This window comes from Manis pentadactyla, chromosome 5 (assembly GCF_030020395.1).
Source record: "Manis pentadactyla isolate mManPen7 chromosome 5, mManPen7.hap1, whole genome shotgun sequence".
NCBI classification, from domain to species: Eukaryota; Metazoa; Chordata; class Mammalia; order Pholidota; family Manidae; genus Manis; species Manis pentadactyla.
This window is the reverse complement of record NC_080023.1, coordinates 13,568,242-13,588,531: the sequence shown is the minus strand read 5'-3', so window position 1 is coordinate 13,588,531 and position 20,290 is coordinate 13,568,242. Positions and strand designations below refer to the sequence as shown.

Sequence of the window (20,290 nt, the reverse complement as noted above, 5' to 3'; positions counted from 1 at the left end):
ATCCATATTGTTGCAAATGGTAGGATTTGTTTCTTTCTTATGGCTGAATAGTATTCCATTGTATATATGTACTACATCTTCTTTATCCATTCATCTACTGATGGACACTTAGGTTGCTTCCATATCTTGTCTATTGTAAAAAGTGCTGCAATGAACAAAGGGGTGCATGTGTCTTTTTGAATCTGAGAAGTTGTATTCTTTGGGTATATCCCAAGGAGTGGGATTCTGGGGTCAAATGGTATTTCCATTTTTAGTTTTTTGAGGAACCTCCATATTGCTTTCCACAATGGTTGAACTAGCTTACATTCCCACCCGCAGTGTAGGAGGGTTCCCCTTTCTCCACATCCTAGCCAACATTTGTTGTTCTTAGTCTTTTCGATGCTGGCCATCCTTACTAGTGTGAGGTGATATCTCATTGTGGTTTTAATTTGCATTTCTCTGATGATTAGTGATGTGGAGCATCTTTTCATGTGTCTGTTGGCCATCTGAATTTCTTCTTTGGAGAACTATCTCTTCATATCCTCTGGCCAATTGTCAATCAGGTTATTTGCTTTTTGGGTGTTGAGTTGTGTAAGTTCTTTATATATTTTGGATGTTAACCCCTTGTTGGATATGTCATTTACAAATATATTCTCCCATAATGTAGGATGCCTTTTTGTTTTGTTAATGATGTCCTTTGCCGTACAAAACCTTTTTAGTTTGATGTAGTCCTATAAGTTCATTTTTGCTTTTGTTTCCCTTTCTTGAGTAGATGGGTTCAGGAAGAAATTGCTCATGCTTATATTCAGGAGATATTTGCCTCTGTTGTCTTCTAAGAGTTTTATGATTTCATGACTTACATTCAAGTCTTTAATCCATTTCGAGTTTACTTTTGTGTATGGGGTTAAACAATAATCCAGTTTCATTCTCTTGCATGTAGCTGTCCAGTTTTGCCAACAGCAGCTGTTGAAGAGGCTGTTATTTCCCCATTGTATGTCCATGGCTCCTTTATCATATATTAATTGACCATATATGGTTGGGTTTATATCAGGGCTCTCTAGTCTGTTCCATTGGTCTATGGGTCTGTTCTTCTGCGAGCACCAAATTGTCTTGATTATTGTGGCTTTGTAGTAGAGCTTGAAGTTGGGGAGCGTAATTCCCCCTACTTTATTCTTCCTTCTCAGGATTGCTTAGGCTATATGAGGCTTTTTGTGGTTCCATATGAATTTTAGCATGATTTTCTCTAATTTGTTGAAGAATGCTGTTGGTATTTTGATAGGAATTGCTTTGAATCTGTAGATTGCTTTAGGCAGGGTGGCTATTTTGACAGTATTAATTCTTCCTATGTATGAGCACAGGATGTGTTTCCATTTATTGGTATCTTCTTTAATTTCTCTCATGAGTGTCTTGTAGTTTTCAGAGTATAGGTCTTTCACTTCCTTGGTTAGGTTTATTCCTGGGTGTTTTATTCTTTTGATGCAACTGTGAATGGTATTGTTTTCCTAATTTCTCTCTCTGCTAGTTCGTTGTTAGTGTATAGGAATGCCACAGATTTCTGTGTTTTAATTTTGTATCCTGCAACGTTGCTGAATTCAGATATTAGATCTTGTAGTTTTGGAGTGGATTCTTTAGGTTTTTTCATGTACAGTATCATGTCATCTGCAAACTGGGACAGTTTAATTTCTTCCTTGACAATCTGGATGCTGTTTATTTCTTTGTGTTATCTGATTGCTGTGGCTAGGACCTCACTATGTTGAATAGAAGTGGGGAGAGTGGGCATCCTTGTCTTGTTCCTGATCTTAAAGGAAAAGCTTTCAGCTTCTTGCTGTTAAGTGTAATCTTGGCTGTGGGTTTGTCATATATGGCCTTTATTTTGATGAGGTTCTTGCCCTCTATACCCATTTTGTTGAGAGTTTTTATCATGAATGAATGTTGAATTTTGTTGAATGCTTTTTCAGCATCTATGGAGATGACCATGTGGTTTTTGTCCTTCTTTTCGTTGATGTGGTGGATGATGTTGATGGATTTTCAAATGTTGTACCATGCTTGCATCCCTGGTATAAATCCAACTTGATCATGATGGATTATCTTTTGGATGTGTTTTTGGATTCGGTTTACTTATATTTTGTTGAGTATTTTTGCATCTATGTTCATCAGGAATATTGGTCTGTAATTTTCTTTTTTTGTGATGTCTTTGCCTGGTTTTGGTATTAGAGTGATGCTGGCCTCATAGAATGAGTTTGGAAGTATTCCCTCCTCTTGTAGTTCTTGGAAATCTTTAAGGAGAATGGGTATTAGGTCTTCACTAAATGTTTGATAAAATTCAGCGGCGAAGCCATCTGGTCCTGGAGTTTCTTCTTTGGTAGGTTTTTGATTAGCAGTTCAATTTCTGTGCTGGTAATTCGTCTGTTCAGATTTTCTGTTTCTTCCTTCGTCAGCCTTGGAAGATTGTATTTTTCTAGAAAGTTGTCCATTTCTTCTAGGTTATCCAGTTTGTTAGCATATAATTTTTCATAGTATCCTCTAATAATTCTTTGTATTTCTGTGGTGTCCATAGTGATTTTTCCTTTCTCATTTCTGAATCTGTTTATTTGTGTAGACTCTCTTTTTTTCTTGTTAAGTCTGGCTAGGGGTTTATCTATTTTGTTTATTTTATCAAAGAAGCAGCTTTTGCTTTCATTGATTCGTTCTGTTGTTTTATTCTTCTCAATTTTATTTATTTCCACTCTAATGTTTATTATGTACCTCCTTCTACTGACTTTGTATCTCATTTGTTGTTCTTTTTGTAGTTTCATTAATTGTGTGTTTAGACTGCTTATATGGGATTGTTCTTCTCTCTTGAGGTAGGCCTGTATTGCAGTATACTTTCCTCTTAGCACAGCCTTGGCTGCATCCCACAGATTTTGTGGTGTTGAATTATTGTTGTTATTTGTCTCCATATGTTGCTTGAACTCTCTTTTTATTTGGTCATTGATACATTGGTTATTTAGGAGCATGTTATGAAGCCTCCATGTGTTTGTGGGATTTTTCATTTTCTTTGCATAATTTATTTTTGGTTTCATAGCTTTGTGATCTGAGAAACTGGTTGGTACAACTTCAGTATTTTTGAATTTATGGAGGCTCTTTTTGTGGGCTAGTATATGATCTCTTCTTGAACATGTTCCATGTGCACTTGAGAAGAATGTGTACTCAGTTGCTTTTGGGTGTAGAGTTCTGTAGATCTCTGTTAGGTCCATCTGTTCTATTGTGTTGATCAGTGCCTCTGTCTCCTTACTTATCTTCTGTCTGGTTGATCTGTCCTTCAGAGTGAGTGGAGTGTTGAAGTGTTCTAGCATGAATGCATTGCATTCTATTTTCCCTTTTAATTCAGTTAGTATTTGTTTCACATATGTGGGTTCTCCTGTGTTGGGAGCATAGATGTTTATAACTGTTATATCTTGTTGGATTGACCCCTTTATCATTATGTAATGTCCTTCTTTGTCTCTTTTTACTTTCTGTGTTTTGAAGTCTATTTTGTCTGATACAAGTACTGCAACTCCTGCTTTTTTCTCTCTGTTAGTTGCATGAAATATCTTTTTGCATCCCTTCACTTTTAGTCTGTGTATGTCTTTGGTTTTAAAGTGAGTCTCTTGTAGGCAGCATATAGATGGGTCTTGTTTTTTTATCCATTCAGTGACTCTATGTCTTTTGATTGGTGCATTCAGTCCATTTACATTTAGGGTGATTATCGATAGGTGTGTACTTATTACCATTGCAGGCTTTAGATTCGTAGTTACCAAAGGTTCAAGGTTAACTTCCTTACTATCTAAGAGTCTAACTTACCTCACTTAGTATGCTGTTACAAACACAATCTAAAGGTTCTTTTCTTTTTCTCCTCCTTTTTCTTCCTCCTCCATTCTTTATAAATTAGGTACCATATTCTGTATTCTTTGTCTATCCCTTCAGTGACTTTGGGGATCGTCAATTTAGTTTTGCATTTGCTTAGTAATTAGCTGTTCTGCTTTATTTACTGTGGTTTTATTTCCTCTGGTGACAGCTATTAAACCTTAGGAACACTTCCATGTATAGCAGTCCCTCCAAAATAGACTGTAGAGATGGTTTGTGGGAGGTAAATTCTCTCAGCTTTTGCTTATCTGGAAATTGTTTAATCCCTCCTTCAAATTTAAATGATAATCTTGCCAGATAAAGTAATCTTGGTTCCAGGCCCTTCTTCTTCATAGCATTAAATACATCATGCCACTCCCTTCTGGCCTGTAAGGTTTCTGCTGAGAAGTCTGATGTTAACCTGATGAGCTTTCTTTTGTATGTGATCTTATTTCTCTCTCTGGCTGCTTTTAATAGTCTGTCCTTATCCTTGATCTTTGCCAATTTTAGTACTATATGTCTTGGTGTTGTCTTCCTTGGGTCCCCTGTGTTGGGAGATCTGTGGATCTCCATGGCCTGAGAGACTGTCTCCTTCCCCAGACTGGGGAAGTTTTTAGCAACTACCTTCTCAAAGACACTTTCTATCCCTTTCTCTTTCTCTTCTTCTTCTGGTATCCCTATAATGCAAATATTGTTCCATTTGGATTGGTCACACAGTTCTCTCAATATTCTTTCATTCTTAGACATCCTTTTTTCTCTCTGTGCTTCAGCTTCTTTGTATTCCTCTTCTCTAGTTTCTATTTCATTAATCGTCTCCTTCACTGTATCCAACATGCTTTTAATACCCTCCATCGTGCTCTTCAGCGATTGGATCTCTAACCTGAATTCATTCCTGAGTTCTTGGAAATCTTTCCATACCTCCATGAGCATGTTAATGATTTTTATTTTGAACTCCCTTTCAGGAAGAGTTGTAAGGTCCATGTCATTTAAATCTTTCTCTGGAGTTATATTAATTTTACTTTCGACCAGGTTCCTTTGGCGTTTCATATTTGTATATGGCGCCCTCTAGGGTCCAGAAGCTCTACTCTGGAGCTGCTCAGCCCTTGAAGCAATGTCGGGGGTCACAGGGGAGCGATACTGGTGCCTGGGGGGAGGGAAGACCTGTTTCCTGCTTCCCGGCTGCTGTGCCTGTCTCCACTGCCTTAACCAGTGGGCTGAGCACACAGGTATAAGCTTTTGTCCCAGAGCAGCCGGATATGGATCCCTGCTTTCCACAAGTGGCTGGAATCTCAGTCTCTCCAGGAATTCTGCCTGTATTAGCTTTCCAACCCTGTAATCATGTAAGTATCATGAAAGCACCATGAAATGTAGGTTTGTGTTCCCAGAGCAGATCTCCGGAGCTAGGTATTCAGCAGTCTCAAGCCTTCCACTCCCTCCCTGCTCCGTTTCTCTTCCTCCCGCTGGTGAACTGGGGTTGGGGAAGGGCTTGGGTCCCGCCTGGCCACAGCTTTGGTACGTTACCCTGTTCCATGAGGACTTCTCTTTTCTCCAGGTGTATGCAGTCTGGCACCGTCCACTTTTCTGTTGCTCTCTCAGGATTATTTGCGCCAACTATATTTCCTAATTGTATACACTTTTAGGAGGAAGCCTCTGTCTCTCCTCTCACGCCGCCATCTTTAATCGGATTTGGCAGCCGCACTGTAACTTTTGTGTGTGGTTGGTGAGATTGTAAAATGATACAATAACTTCTGAAACTAGTTTGATTTCTTAAAAAGGTAAACATAAATCTGCAATCTAAGCCAGCCATTTCACTATTATTTACACATGAAAAATGAAAATATGTCCACTAATATCTGAGTGGATAAAAAATTGTAGTGAATCCATACAATGTACTCTGCTGGGAAATAAAATAACAAAATAATGGTACACGCAACAGTGTGGATAAATCTCAGAATTATTCTGCTGAGTGAAAAAGGTGAGGCAAAGAAAAAGTCTGTACTGTAGCATTCTAATTTGTGAAATTCTAAAAATGTAAACCAACTGATAGTGCTCAGAACTGTATTAGTGTTTGCCTCATGAGTGGAGGGAGAGATGGATTAAAAGTGAGCATCAAAATACTTTTGTGACTGTTGGAATTGTTCGTGATTGTGGTATGGGAGAAAAATATATAAAAACTCCTCAAATTGTATATTTTTAACTTGTATAGTTTCCTAACTGCAGACTAAGCACTAGAAAAAAAGATCAGTGAATTTGAAAAATAACAGAATGACTCAAAATGAATAGATAGGAAAAGAACTGAGGAAAATAGCAAAGAGAGCATCAGTGCCTGTAAAACAGTGTCAGGTGGTCTATCTAAGTGGATCTCCAGAACAAAAAAAGGCTACAGAAAAAAATATTTGGAGGGATAATGGCCAAAATTTTTCCAAATTTGGTGAAAACTGTAACACTACACAGATGCAGGTAACTTTACTTAATCCAAGCCACCATATGCATGTAATAATCAAATTGCTGAAGTAGAAAGTGTCACTTTGTAATTACATAAACTTCCCCAGGAAGATATAACAATTATAAAATTCCTAGCCCCTTAATAATACAGCCTCAAAAACATGTAAAGCAACATTCAAAGAAATAGAGAAATAGATGAAGCCACAATTTTATGAAGGTTTTACGTACTTTTCTCAAAATTTGTAGAACAAGCAGGCGTAAAAAACCAAAAATGAATAAGCGTGCTTTAAAGAGTACAGTTAACATGTTAACTCTGAACAAATACAGAACGCTGCATCTAACAATTTTAGAGTACATATTTTCAAGCATATGTAGGAGATTTTCAAAAATTGCTTATATTGACTATAAAAACAGTCTCAGAAAATAATCAAAGGATTGATGTAATTTAGTCATTGTCTTTGACTAAATTAAGAAATAAACTTCTAAAAACTGAATGCAAAATGCTGTAGTGGAACTTAGGAAATAATTTGAATGATGAGAAAAAAAGACATCAAAAGTTGTAAAATGCAGCTTAAAGCATTACTTAAATGGAAATTGATGGCTTTAAATGCATACGTTAGAAAAGAAGAAAGACTGAAAGTTAATGAGCTAAATATGCATTATAGCAAAAATAAGAACAAAATAAACTGAAAATAGAGGGCATGAAGAAATAAAAGCATGAGCAAAAATTAGTGGATAAGAACATATCAAAAAGAGATCAAGGAGTCGAAAGAATTCTTTTTAAATCTAAGAAAAAAAATTGAGAAACTTCTAATGAGCTTAATTGAGGAAATAGAAAGCATTAATAATCAAAGTAAGGAATGGAAAGCAAAAAGGACATTACTGCTGATGCTGTTGACATTAGATAAAAGTATATATAATGAGTCATTTTATAAGTAAATTGGAGAATAAAGTTTAAATGGGCAAGTTGCCAGAGAAAGCTATAACTAATATAAGAAATAGAATACCTGAATAGTCCTATGACAGTTGAGCAAATTCGATTAGTAATAAGCACTTCAAAAAGACTGTATTTACATTTGGTGTCCCTGGCATGTTCTATTAAATATTCAAGCAAGGCATCCTACATTTCCTAATTTTTCCCCAAGAGCAGCAGAAGAAAGAACACTGCCATTTGTTTTATGAGGTTAGCATAACATTGATATAAAAATTTGACAAGTACAAAGGAAATTTACAGACCGGTCTCATTGGTGAACATAGGTGCCGAACTTTTAAAGGAACTATCAGGATAGGAAAACCAGCAAAAATACCTCACAGTAAATTTGAGTCTTCCCACAGAATGGAAGAAGGTTGGTTTAACATTCAGTGTAATTCATCATATTAAGAGAGTTAAAAAAAATGACTTTATTGTTTCAATAAATGCAAAATAAAACTTGATAAAATTCAACATCTATTCATGGTAGGAAACCCCACCTATTAAGCTAGGTATAGAAAGGATTTCCTTAATAATTATAAGTAATAGTTAGTTTTAAAAGAATATAGCATCCCTGTATGGCCCCGGAAGATGACTGGTTAGCCAGAGACAGGTAAGATTCCTCAAGGGAGGAACAACCTAAGACAGGCACAGTCACAGGGGGGCCATCAGGTGAGAAAAAGGGGGATCAACAGAGGTGAGGCTTAGAACCTCCCCCCCTCCCGTTCTGAGAGAAATCTTCTGCATACATGGATGTTTTATGGCCCTTGTCTAGCTTGGATTAACACATAGTCTACAAGCACACACCTGATCATCTACATTTGCTCTTACAACACTAAACTATGTTTTCTACCTTTATCTTGTATCTACCTACCACTTCAGCATTTTATTAAAAATAATAATAATAAAGAGAGAAATGTGGTATCCACATATAAATCAAGTATAAAAATCAAATGAGTATTCATATTTGAACTGTTTATAGTTCATAATGCATAAGCAAAACCGAACGCTTCTGTGATGACTGCCCTTGTAATGTTCACCAGGTAACTTATTCACTATGTAAGAATTTGTCCTCCATGTAAGAACTTGTTCGTTATGCTTCAGAAGATTGGAGACTGACGAAAATTAGGCTTGGGGTGGATTAATGATTGTGCATTGAGCATTGACCCCCCTATACAGAATTTTATTGTTGTTAACAACTATTTGATCAATAAATATGAGAGATGCCCTCACACACACACACACACAAAAAAAAATATATATATATATATATATATACACACTTCCAATTGTAAAATAAATAAGTAACCGGGATGTAATGTATAGCATAAGGAATATAGTCAAAATATGGTAACAACTTGGTATGGTGATAGCTGGTACCTAGAATTATCATGTATATAAATGTTGAATCACTGTGTTGTACTCCTGAAACTAATGTAATACTGTGTGTCAACTACCCTTCAATAAAAAATAATTATCAAAAAAAAAAAAAAAAGAATATAGCAAACATATTTGATGATGAAAGTTTAAATGCTTTCCCTTTTAGATTGAGTAGGAGTCAAGGATGCTTGCTATCACCACCACCACTTTTCAATATCTTAATGAAAGCCCTAACCAAAGCAGTAAGGCAAGAACCAGAAAAAGAAAGCAGTAAGGATTGGAAAGGAGGAAACCAAAATTACCATTATCTTTATAGATGATATATTTGTGTATGTAGAGAATCTCCAGATAAATTACTATAAAGACCGTATCAGTGTTGCTAGATACAGTGAATATACAAACATCAATTCAATTTTTGTAAACCTACAAAATACAGACTTTTAACTAACGACACCGTTTACAATAGCACCAACTATGTAGTATGAGTAAATCTTAACAAGATATATTTAAGACCTTGATCTTACCTAGTGAGGAGTTGAGAAATCCAATAGAACAGAAGTACTAGTCCTTCCTTTTTTGCTTTCCTTTCAGGCTTAAATCTAGGAAATGTGCATTTAAAATATTCAGTAAAGGCTATGTGTCCAATATACCATGGAATAACAACTTAAAATAGTCATTTGCAATATTATTTTTGGAGCATGTAGAACACAGCAAAAAAGAATTAGAATATCTTAGTAAAAGAAAGAGATTGGGGGGCTGTTCAGTCTGAGTCTTCACTCAATATCAAAGCTTATCTATAGTATTCTTGAAAACTCTCTCTGGTAATGGTAGTTTGTTCATTTTTCTGCCTGAAATTTCCACTCATGGAAACTGGTACTGAATCACTTCACAAAGATTTTATTAAGTACATATTTCCCAACTACCATGATAACTACACACTTTGTCAAGTCCTAGACATTAGTTGTAAGATATATCATTTCTTCATGTTCTACTGAATGAAAAAAATGTTGCCACTTTTTGACTATAATATACCATTTATTTTAATATACATCTTGACTTCAGCGATGTTGAAAGTTTTTTAAGCATCTTACGATTTATGAAACATTTCTGTAGAAGTATTTATACTGTTTTACAATTTAGGATTACCACTGAGAAAATCTATCTTTCATTTTGCAGATCTATCATGGTACCTTTACTTTTTTTCCCTCCCTTATTAGTTTCTTTTCTTGGTTTCCCAATTATTCTGCCATGCTGGTCATTTTGCTTTGGATGCTTTGCAGCACCAATAAGCCGCTTAAAATTGAATATGATACAGACTTCAGAAAGAACATTGTAAAATCCTAAAATGAGTATATCCAGAAAGTAGAATACTTTGTAAATTTATTAACTTGGGTTTTGTTAACTTGACAAAATTTTCAGTAATTCTTTTCCTTAAAATAAGGCAGCCCATAGCCATGAACAAATGGTTGTGTTTAAATTTTTAGAGGTGGATTTAAATATATACATCATATATTTCACAATAAGAACTTCTCCCCACTGTTGCTCATTTACTCTTTTTTATAATTGAGGTTAAAGATGCTACTTTGTTAACATTTTTTGTAATAAAAAATAAACACATTGTAATAAATGCCTTTTCTCATTTTTTTCTACAAAATTACTATAAGAGAAATCTATCCATAATATTTTAACCTGGGACTATTTCTAAATATTAAATGCATTTACCTGTTTTAATGGTAAAAATTTACATTTGAATATATTTCAATTTCTTTATAATTATGTAATTTCTGATAGTTATTTGTAGCTTTGTACTACTATGTTGTATATTACCTAGTTCAATTAATTTAACTAAAGGAAAATGACACCTCGTAGTATGTTAAATTTACAATTTTCTGATTCATACAGAGTTTATAGTTTTTGATTATTGTAAAGCTAAGTTTTTCCAGTAGTTAATATACTTCTCTCTCTTTAAAACTACAGGTTTTGAGAGTATTTTAGAAGGGCTTTATGGACCACGGCTAAGAAGAGACCTCAGTTTATTTGAAGGTAATGTTTTTTTAAGTTTTAAAATTCTAGCTTTCTGTCCCATTTAACAAAGGAAAAATGGTTCTGTGCTAATTTTATATTAAACATAGATTTGTGATCTCATTTAATTAGAAAGTGTCTTTAAATGAATAAATAAAAACCAAATATATTTCCTGTTACTACATAATGTTATTATAGTCTTTAAAAGACTTATAATACACTGATCAAAGTAGAAAATGAAGTTTGCTTTTGGCTTAATGGTGAAATTTAGTTTTTATTATTTTATACATTACACACCTTGACTTACTCTTAAAGAGGAATTAAAGGGTTCAATTAAATAAATGTCTTTTATTGCTGATGATACAGCCAGCCTGGAATTCAGAGGGTCACTCTGAGAAATCCTGCCATGTGTGTACAGTTTTATATTTATGTATAGTAGTCTCTGTTATTTATTATCTCCTTTTCCAAATGCTCTAGCATAAATCTTGGTGGAATATTTTGATCTGTGATAGAAATGCTGTGATACCGTGGTTTAGTTGTTTTATTATAAATGTAGAGTATTAGAACATTTTTATAGATATCTGATACTTTATAGTACGCTTCATTCACAAAATGAGTAGTGCTGGTACAGATTTTCTGCTTTGATCTTGATCAAATTATTTCTCAAGCTTGAATCTGGTCAGTTTTATGTGCTATCTCTTGTAACCTTCTATTCTACTCTGGTGCTTTTAAGGATGGAGACTCCAAAATGTGTCTTTTCCAGTGTTTTATCATTCTTATGGCTAGGATCTTTTTCTTATATCTCTTAATTTTAATCATTTCTCATTTTGTCATAGTATAACTCTGAATTAAATATTTTTGCCTAAAATAACTATAAGCAATGCTAAGTGTAGTTTTAACTATTTTCCTGGTCTTACAAATGAACAAAGGAAAAATCTAAAGAACAAAGGAAAAAATCTAACTTCTTCAGGCTTCCTTTCTTAACCTGCTCTCCTAATTCATATCAGGCATCAGCATTATACTCAGTTGCCTTTCTATAACCCAGTTGAAACTTGTGACTCTTAGCCTCTGGATTCCCCACTTCCATTTATTTACTTAGTTATGTTTGTATGTATGTATATATTTATATTTCTTCAGAAATTAGTTGTTTACTATACAAAGGACAGAATGTTCTAAGGGAATTGATGCTTTGTATTTTATTTTTAGACTAGTATTTAAGTGTACAAGTCACACATGGTCATTTTAGGAAATTAGAACACACAGATAAGCTGGAAAGAAAAAAACATCCCTAGAAAGAAAAAAATCATGACCTATAGATAATCTTTAACATTTTTAGATGAATGTAAAATACATGTTTGTATGTAATTTTTTTTACTTAAATGTATATGCTACATACACAGTATGCATAGTTTTTGTGCCTAGTGTTTGTTCACTAGTATATCATTTGGGTATATAAAATTCTGGATCATCATCCTCCATGGCTGCCCAGTATTTTTTTATGGATCTATATAATGTATTTAACCAATTTATTAATTTGCTACCCCATTGTTATATATCTCATTCCATTTATTCTTTTAATTATGATAGATCTTATACTTTATGTCTTCTCTTGTGCCTTTTTGGTGGTGGGAGTTATAAAACTAGCTAAGCTTCCAAATATAATCTTTTTCTCACACATAGGCACATATTTACTTCATTGCCCTTTTCCACCCCAAATGTTCTACATTTTCTCCAGCCTTCTTAGATAAATTCTTCCTCCTTTTCTTGTTTTTCTTTTCTTTTTTTCTTTTAATTAAAAAAAAGTTTCATCAAAGTTGTTGGCTTAAAAGTGATGATAATTAATTATACTAATAAATCTAAGGATGAAGACAGACATACACTTTGAAGGAAAATTAAACCAGTGCTATCAAAGTGTAAAGCTTTTTGAAAAGTCGTGCAGAAGGTATCCATTAGACATCTCCAGCTTCTTTCTTCCCTTCTTTATAAATAAGTGTGCTTTGTTGTTACCATTGTTAAAAATGGTTTAATATTTAGATGCTAGGACTACAAATATAGCAGTTTTTCTCTGCACATATATCTGTATGCAGGATCAAACAGATCAGGGTATGTTTTTAGATAAAGCATTGGAAATTCAAACCCTTGTTACTCTCCAAAAGTCAGGAACCAAAAATGGATAAAAGGATTCTTGTATATTAAATTATTTTTTATTATAAAATTAATGCATATTTTAATTTTATAATTCGTTTAAGTTAAATAGACCACATCACAAACTTGCTACTGTTTCTGTGGAGAAACACATTCTAAATTTCACTCTGCTACCTTAAAAACCAACTTTGGCACACAGGATGTTTTTAAGACTTTTGTAACATATATATTAGTGTTTTGCGAGGTTTGTATTTTCATTCTTGAATTCAATTCAGAACCACTTCCAGATTGAGTAGTTCTGAAAGAAATTTTTGAGTGCTGTTCATTTTTAATTTGTTAGAAACAAAACAGAAGTCCTAGCTTTTCTGTCCTTTTTGATCTGTTCTTGTGACTTTTTGTCATTTTGAGGAAAACATAACTCTTATTTCTTTTTGGAGTAAAGTCTCTGAAGAAGCTTTGAATGTCACAAACTTTGAACTTTTACGTGCTCCCAGAAAAATTCCCCGCTTTCTCTTCCTCCTTCATCTCCCCAAACACACTTTTCCAATTGTCACAAGACTTTAAGCAAAAATTAACTTTTGTTTTCTGCTTTAGTCAGTTATTTCTCATGTCTTATTGGTGAGCTACTTTCTTTCATTTGTGGGATCATCTAATTTATGTGCCCTAACTATGGATATTTACACAAATATGAAATGAGTGCAGTAGGCCTGTGCAAACTGGTTGATAGATCCTTACTGGTTTTTCTGTAGGCATGTCCACATTTCAAAACGAGATTTTATCAGAGGTCTGTAGGCTATAGCATGTAAGCAAGATCCAGTTCATTGACTGTTTTTGAATTGTCTGTGAGCTAGAAAATGGTTTTTAACATTTTTTAATACTTGAAAAAAAGTTAGATGATTAATATTTTATGACCTGTGAAACTTATATGAATTTCGAATTTAATTGTCCAGTTAATAAAATTTTATTGGAAATTAGCCCCTCTCATTTGTTCACATATTGTCTATGGCTGCTTTGTACTACAGCAGTAGAGTTGAATGGTTGTGACACAGACCATATGGCCTGTAAAACCTAAAATATTCACTATCTAGCTGTCTATAGAAAAGGTTTGCTGACCACTGATTGATATTTAATATTTTTGACTTAATAGGCTTTTTTCCAACTATTAACACTATGATGATGGAGACAACAAAACTACTTTCTAGTAAGATTTATTGGATGATTTTACATTTTACTAGATATTTTAAATGCTTATTTTGTTAGAAACTGTGGATTAGCGGTGAGGAAAGAAAAATGAGTAAGTAGGATCTCAGAAATCAGTGGTCCTCTAATATGAATTGATGATTATTTATATTAAAGCCAGATAATCTAATACTATTTTATAGTTACTTATATAATTTATATTAGCTCTTATCAGAGTATACACAAAGACTTAATCAAGTGTATTCATTATGGTGTTTATGATACCAAGACTAGAGAAACAGGCTAAATATCCAGCAATAGGTAGTGATTAAATTAGTTATGATGTTTCTTTTTGATGGACTATATCTATCTATTTAAGTGATTTAGAAGTATTTTTGAGCAAGGGAAATATTTGTAATTAATGAGCATGTGTGTAATACTATCTTAAATTTTAATAAACAGTATTTTTTAGAGCAGTTTAAAATTTACAGAAAAGTCAAGTAGAAAGTACAGAGTCCCCATATACTTCCCTTTCCTTCCTCCCTCAGGTTCCTCTGTATTAGCATCTTCCATTAGTGTGATGCATTTCTTATACTTGGTGAACCAGTATTGATAACATTATTATTAACTAAAGCCCCCATAGTTTACATTGGGTTCAATTTTTGTGTGTTTTGCCAAGTGCACAATGTTGTGTTTGTGCATCCGCTGTTCCAGTATCATTCACAATGGTTTTACTGCCCTAAAAATCACTTATATTCTGTCTTTCCAGTCCTCTTCCTTCTCTGTATCCCATGTGAAACACTGTTCTTTTTACTTGGCTCTGTAGGTTTTTCTTATCCAGGATGTCATATAGTTGGAATCATACAGTATTTAGCCTTTTCACACTCACTTCTTTCATTGAGAAATATGCATTTAAGGTTCCTTTGTCTTTTCATGGCTTCATAGCTCCATCTTTTTATTGCTGAATAGTACTGCTGTGTGTGGATGTACCACAGTTTGCTTATCCATTCCCCTATTGGAAAGTCTTCTTGGTCACTTCCAAGTTTTGGCAATTATTAATAAGACTGCTATAAACATGGTGCACAAGTTTTTGTGTGGACATAACTTTTCAAATCATTTGGGTAAATACCTAGGAACTCCATTGCTAGATTATATAGACAGCCTGTGTTTAGATTTATAAAAAACTGCCAGACTGTCTGCAAAAGTGGCCATACTATTTTGTGTTCCCACCAGCCATGAACTTTAGTTCCTCTTTCTTTGCATCTCTTCCCCAGTATTTGAGGTTGTCAGTGTTTGGTACTTTAACCATTCCAATATGTCTGTGGTGATATCTCATCTTAATTTGCAACTATCTAATAGCATATGATTTTGAGCATCTTTTCATATGCTTATTTACTATTTACGTATCATCTTGGGTGACAGATGGTTCAGACAGGTTATGGTATTTTGGTGATGATGGACTCAGAATGAGTGAGGAAGTATTTCTTCTGCTTGTATCTTCTGGAACATATTGTAGAGAAACCATCTGGACTGGTGCTTTCTGTTTTGGAAGGTTATTAATTATTGACTTAATTTCTTTAATAGATGTAGGCCTATGGAGGTTATCTATTTTATCTTGTGTGAGATTTGGTAGATTGTCTTTTAAGGAATTCATCCATGTCACCTAAAGTTGTCAAATTTATGGGCAGCTAATGTTCATAGTATTATTTTATCCTTTTAATGTTCACAGAATCAGTAGTGATGCTCATTTTTCTTTCTGATATTTTCTCTTTTTTTTTTCTTTATTAGCCTGGCTAGTGGCTTATAAATTTTACCGACCTTTTCAAAGAATCAGCTGACCTTAATTTTTTAAAAGGCATAGAATATGAACTGAAAAGATTATAATAAAATGTTAATTGTCATCTCTCAATGATGGCATCACAAATAGTTTCCACTTCTCTTTTGTATTATTCAATATAGTTAACATGTACTTTGATAATAAAAAATTACTTTCTAATTACACTGCTCACTATTCAGTATCTTCCCTCAAAATCAGCATAGTTACGGGCACTTTTTCGTGACCTTCATGGAAATTCCAGTTCAGTATTCTCCTCTTTTTCTTTTTGTTGGGCTTTGTTTCCTAATTTATTTCCTTTGGTTAAAGGGTATTGAAGAGACTAAAAACATTCAAAAGAAATGTGATTATTTAAGAGAAAATGAAAGTAAAATCTGTTAGACTTGTTAGGTGTTTTTTCATATGTTCTTAGTTAATTTTTACTACAGCCTTCAGATGCAGTTATTATTATCCTCATTTTACAGATGAGGAAATCAAAACTTAGAGAACTAATTTGCCCAAGGCTATGTTTAGTATGTGGAAAGCTCTCTCAGTACCATGGCTCTCTAATTTCAAAGTCTGTTATCTTTCCAAGATAGATTAGGTAAAATGATTGGAGCCAGACTTTGACCACAAGTTTATATCTACATGGTGGAAAGGTTGATCTTTATCAGTCATTTATTATGTTTTTACTCTAATAATTACCTTTTATTAATAATGCTATTTCTATAAGGTACATAATTTGACCCTTTTTGGGATTATCCCTTCATGTGTTAAAACTTTAAAATGAGAGACAACTTGTTTTAGAGGAATATCTGATTCTTTGTCAAATTTTGTTTGAGAGATAAAATGAATATATTTTGTTGTAGTACTCACTTAATTTTTATGACATGAAAAGATAACCTGGACCTAGAATTGATTTTTCAGAATCTGTTTTCCCATATATAAAAAATGTATCCCACCATCATTTATTTGGACTTAAAATCAAAAGTTGTTATAGAAAGAGTAATTATTAAATATTTGTAGTAAAGTCATAGATTTTTGAACCCAGCAAAATTTAATGGTGCTTATGTAATCATTGATAAGTCAGTGCTATTTATTTAACCATGTAGGCATTTATTTTAGTTAACATTTCCTTGAAGAACTTCTCCTAAAATAAATGAGAGTAATCTCAGCATGCCCAGTTTTATCTTAAAACTGGTAATTGTTTTAATTAATCCATAGTTGTTTTCCCTTGATTCAATACATTTTCATCAAAATTTCATGAAACCTTATAATAATTTTTCAAAAATACCCTTTCTTCAAGACTGTCAGCTATTTTTCAAAAATTCCAATGCTAGATTCCTTCAGGTTTCCTATTTATGAGGCCATAATAAAAAAACAATAAGATTTCCTTCATTATCAAAATTATGTTATGCTTGGCAAATGGGTCAAGTTTTTGCTACAGTAATGCTGCCTAATAAAACAACTGAAAGCTATTGTGTGCTTGTGGGTGATCTGATTCCCTGGTCTCCAGGCTGTGAATGGGCATCACATCTTCTCCTCATTACTCAAGGTCTCAGAGTGATGGAGTAATGGCTGTATCAGGCAAGTTCTTCTCGTATTGTATGGTGGAAGCCCAAGAGAACTGGTGGAACTTGCCATGCCTTGTAAAGCCTCAGCTTGAAATGGTATAATGTTACTTCTCTCTCATTCATTCCATTGGTCAGAAAGCTCTGCCTCCCTGGTAAGAGACATTGCATGATCCTATATTCAAGAGGGTGAATGATTCTGTTCTAGCGACAGGATGAAAGGTTGAAAAAAATGACAAACCTACATAGACTTAATTCTGGGTTTTTAATTGTATAGATTGCTTCAATTTTTTGATGTGTCAGGTTTACAAAAAATCAGTTTTCTTAAGCAGGTATTAAAATTATCTGTCTCCTGCAAACTAACCTTCTACTAAATACATGTGCAATAGTACCGAATTTAAAAAATAATGACTGGTGATCCTACCGTGTTAATAATTAGCCTTTGTATAGTGTTTTTATAGTTTATAAAGTATTTTCACATTTTTTCATTTGATTTGCAAATGAGTTAGGTGATGGGATCCTTATTTTACATATGTGAAAATTAAAAAAAAGATTTGTGGCTTGACAAGGTTGTAATTAATAAATTCCATCCCAGATTTTTGGAGACTACAAGTCCAGTTATCTTTCCATTACTGTATATTGGACCTTAGGTTCTTATTCCCTACCCTTGCCAAGTTTAGGTGAATATTAGGAATATTTCTGAATCACTTCTGAAATCAAAGGGGACTATCACTGCACTGTAGATGTTGTAAACACTCTTTATACTGCAACAAGTTAAATTTTATTCCGACTTGTATATCTGGGTTGATGCAAGAGTATCATAGGGTCTGATCCTAACTAGTATTTATTCATTATTATTCCAAAAAAGATAAGCTCATTTTCTGTGTAGTTTAGCAGACACATGTATTCAACTTCATTATGTATTTCAAAAGTAACAGAGACAATTTTTGTGGTACACCAATGCTTTTCAAATTAGTGTAACTAATTAGTCTTAGTGTACTACTTCATATGAAAATTTTTTTTGTATTTGAGGTTCTGCATATGAATTTATTTGGGAAAAGAAATTAGGCGGAGTTTTTTCTACAAAGAGTGAGTTTGAAAAATCACTGTCTATAGACCAAGTATACTTAGGATGGCCATGTTATTATATACCTTCAAAAACTTCCTTCATTAGACAGTGTTTTCCACAACTCTCTAATATATTGCAATAGTTGGATTATAAGGAACATTCTTATATGAAGAATCTGTGCTATGTGTTGAATAATACAACTTGTTTACCTGTTTTTCTCTTTAACTCTTACAGCAAAGCCTTTAAACAATATAATAAAAATCTAATCTGACTTCTTAGCTATGGATTTCTACTTTTTTCTTGGATAGCATTCCATTTTCTCAAATTTGTAGGCTTTTCTGTTGCTTTTTCCATTTCTCTGTTTTATGTTTTCTTTCATGTTGTGCAAAAATTATTCCTTTTTTCTCCATATCTCCCTATTCTGATTTCTTGCATAGTGAAAATAAAGATTTAGTAGACAATGATAAATTGAACTTTTCAGAAGGCTAGATGATACTTAAAACTCTGTTGTTGGAAAATTAATTTATAACCAACTCATTGTTCTTGCTGCTTTGTCCCATGATAGTGCAAAATGACTCTCCTTACAGCCTTCTCTGTTTATTTCTTTTTAGACGTTATCAGTTTAAAGTTAGGACTTTTCCCCTTACTGTTAGTAGTTAGTTTTTTCATATGAGCCGTTGCTGTGGAGAGTGGTGATTTTATTTGTTTAATAAAGTTAGTGTATTTAATGAATATTTTTCCCTTTTTTAAAGACTGTGAACCAGAAGAGCTGACTGACTGGTCTATGGATGAAAAATGTTCATTTTGTAACCTACAGAGAGAAGCAGTCAGTGTAAGTTTTAGTGCTATGAAATTATTTCTCAAATAATTGCACAACTGTAACAATTATTTTTAGATTAATTTGTTCTGAAAGTTTGTGACTTAGAGTAGAAATTTAAATACTTGATTTTGGTAATGAGAAGAATATTTTAAAGTCTTATGTTAGAAGTTTAACATTTAGCTTTATTTGTAGGTAAATCCCAAAACACTCATCTTTTTTGCTTATTTCTCATTTCTTTCTTAAAGCTCCCTGACTCATGAATTTCAGTTCAGATCTGTATTGTATTTAGGTAAAGAAGGGTGAGCTTGAGGCCTAGTTTGGTCTGAAGCCATTCTGCAGTCTGATATTTTAGGAATCAGAAGCTAGAGGACAATGTACTACTTTTCTCTTGAAGTCTCTTGAATATCATAATTATCTCCTGTGTAAATGGTTAAATATCAGTGTCTACTCTTCACAGGGTATAAACCAGACAAGTACCATCTTCTTGTGTGGTGGGAAGTCCTAATTCTTTATGTAATGTTAGAAGGGCTGAGAAGAAATGAGAACTTGAGAATCTCGTACCCATTTTGGTCAGATTATAGTGGCTTTATTGTTAAAACTCTTCTTACTGGCATGTTATATAGTGAATTTATTCAGAAATACAGAAATATATTTTGTCTGCTCTTCCCCCTTTTTCGACTATAATTTTACTAAGAGGTAAGGCTAATTTTGCCCTCTATCAGAGCTGAATTTATTTTTTCCTGGCTCTTGTCCCAAATTTCATGTTCTTTCTAAATAATTTGATATACTTGAAAGGTAGAACAAATGAGCATTTAAAGAATTTTTCTTTGCCATTTTTAGTGGAATCCCATGTTTAAATAAAATGATTTGTTTTATGTTCTTATAATTTTAGGATTGCATGCCATCTCTTGATTCATCACAGTCAACACCAACGGAGGAACTATCATCTCAGGGCCAGTCCAACACTGAAAAGATTGAATGCCAAGCAGAAAATTACCTAAATGCACTCTTTCGAAAGAAAGGTAATATTGGT

The 20,290-nt window shown here is 33.5% G+C and overlaps 1 protein-coding gene across 9 annotated transcripts in view; it reads left to right on the top strand.

The window, feature by feature from the left end:
- The window catches only part of LCORL (ligand dependent nuclear receptor corepressor like), a 166,468-nt gene that overhangs the window by 39,813 nt on the left and 106,365 nt on the right, over positions 1-20,290 (top strand). For all 9 annotated transcript variants that reach the window (XM_036921039.2, XM_036921033.2, XM_036921037.2 and 6 more), the window contains exons 2-4: positions 10,616-10,681; positions 19,190-19,269; positions 20,150-20,279. In XM_036921039.2, the coding sequence (XP_036776934.1) occupies positions 10,616-10,681; positions 19,190-19,269; positions 20,150-20,279 (276 nt within the window). The remainder of the gene's footprint in view (positions 1-10,615; positions 10,682-19,189; positions 19,270-20,149; positions 20,280-20,290) is intronic.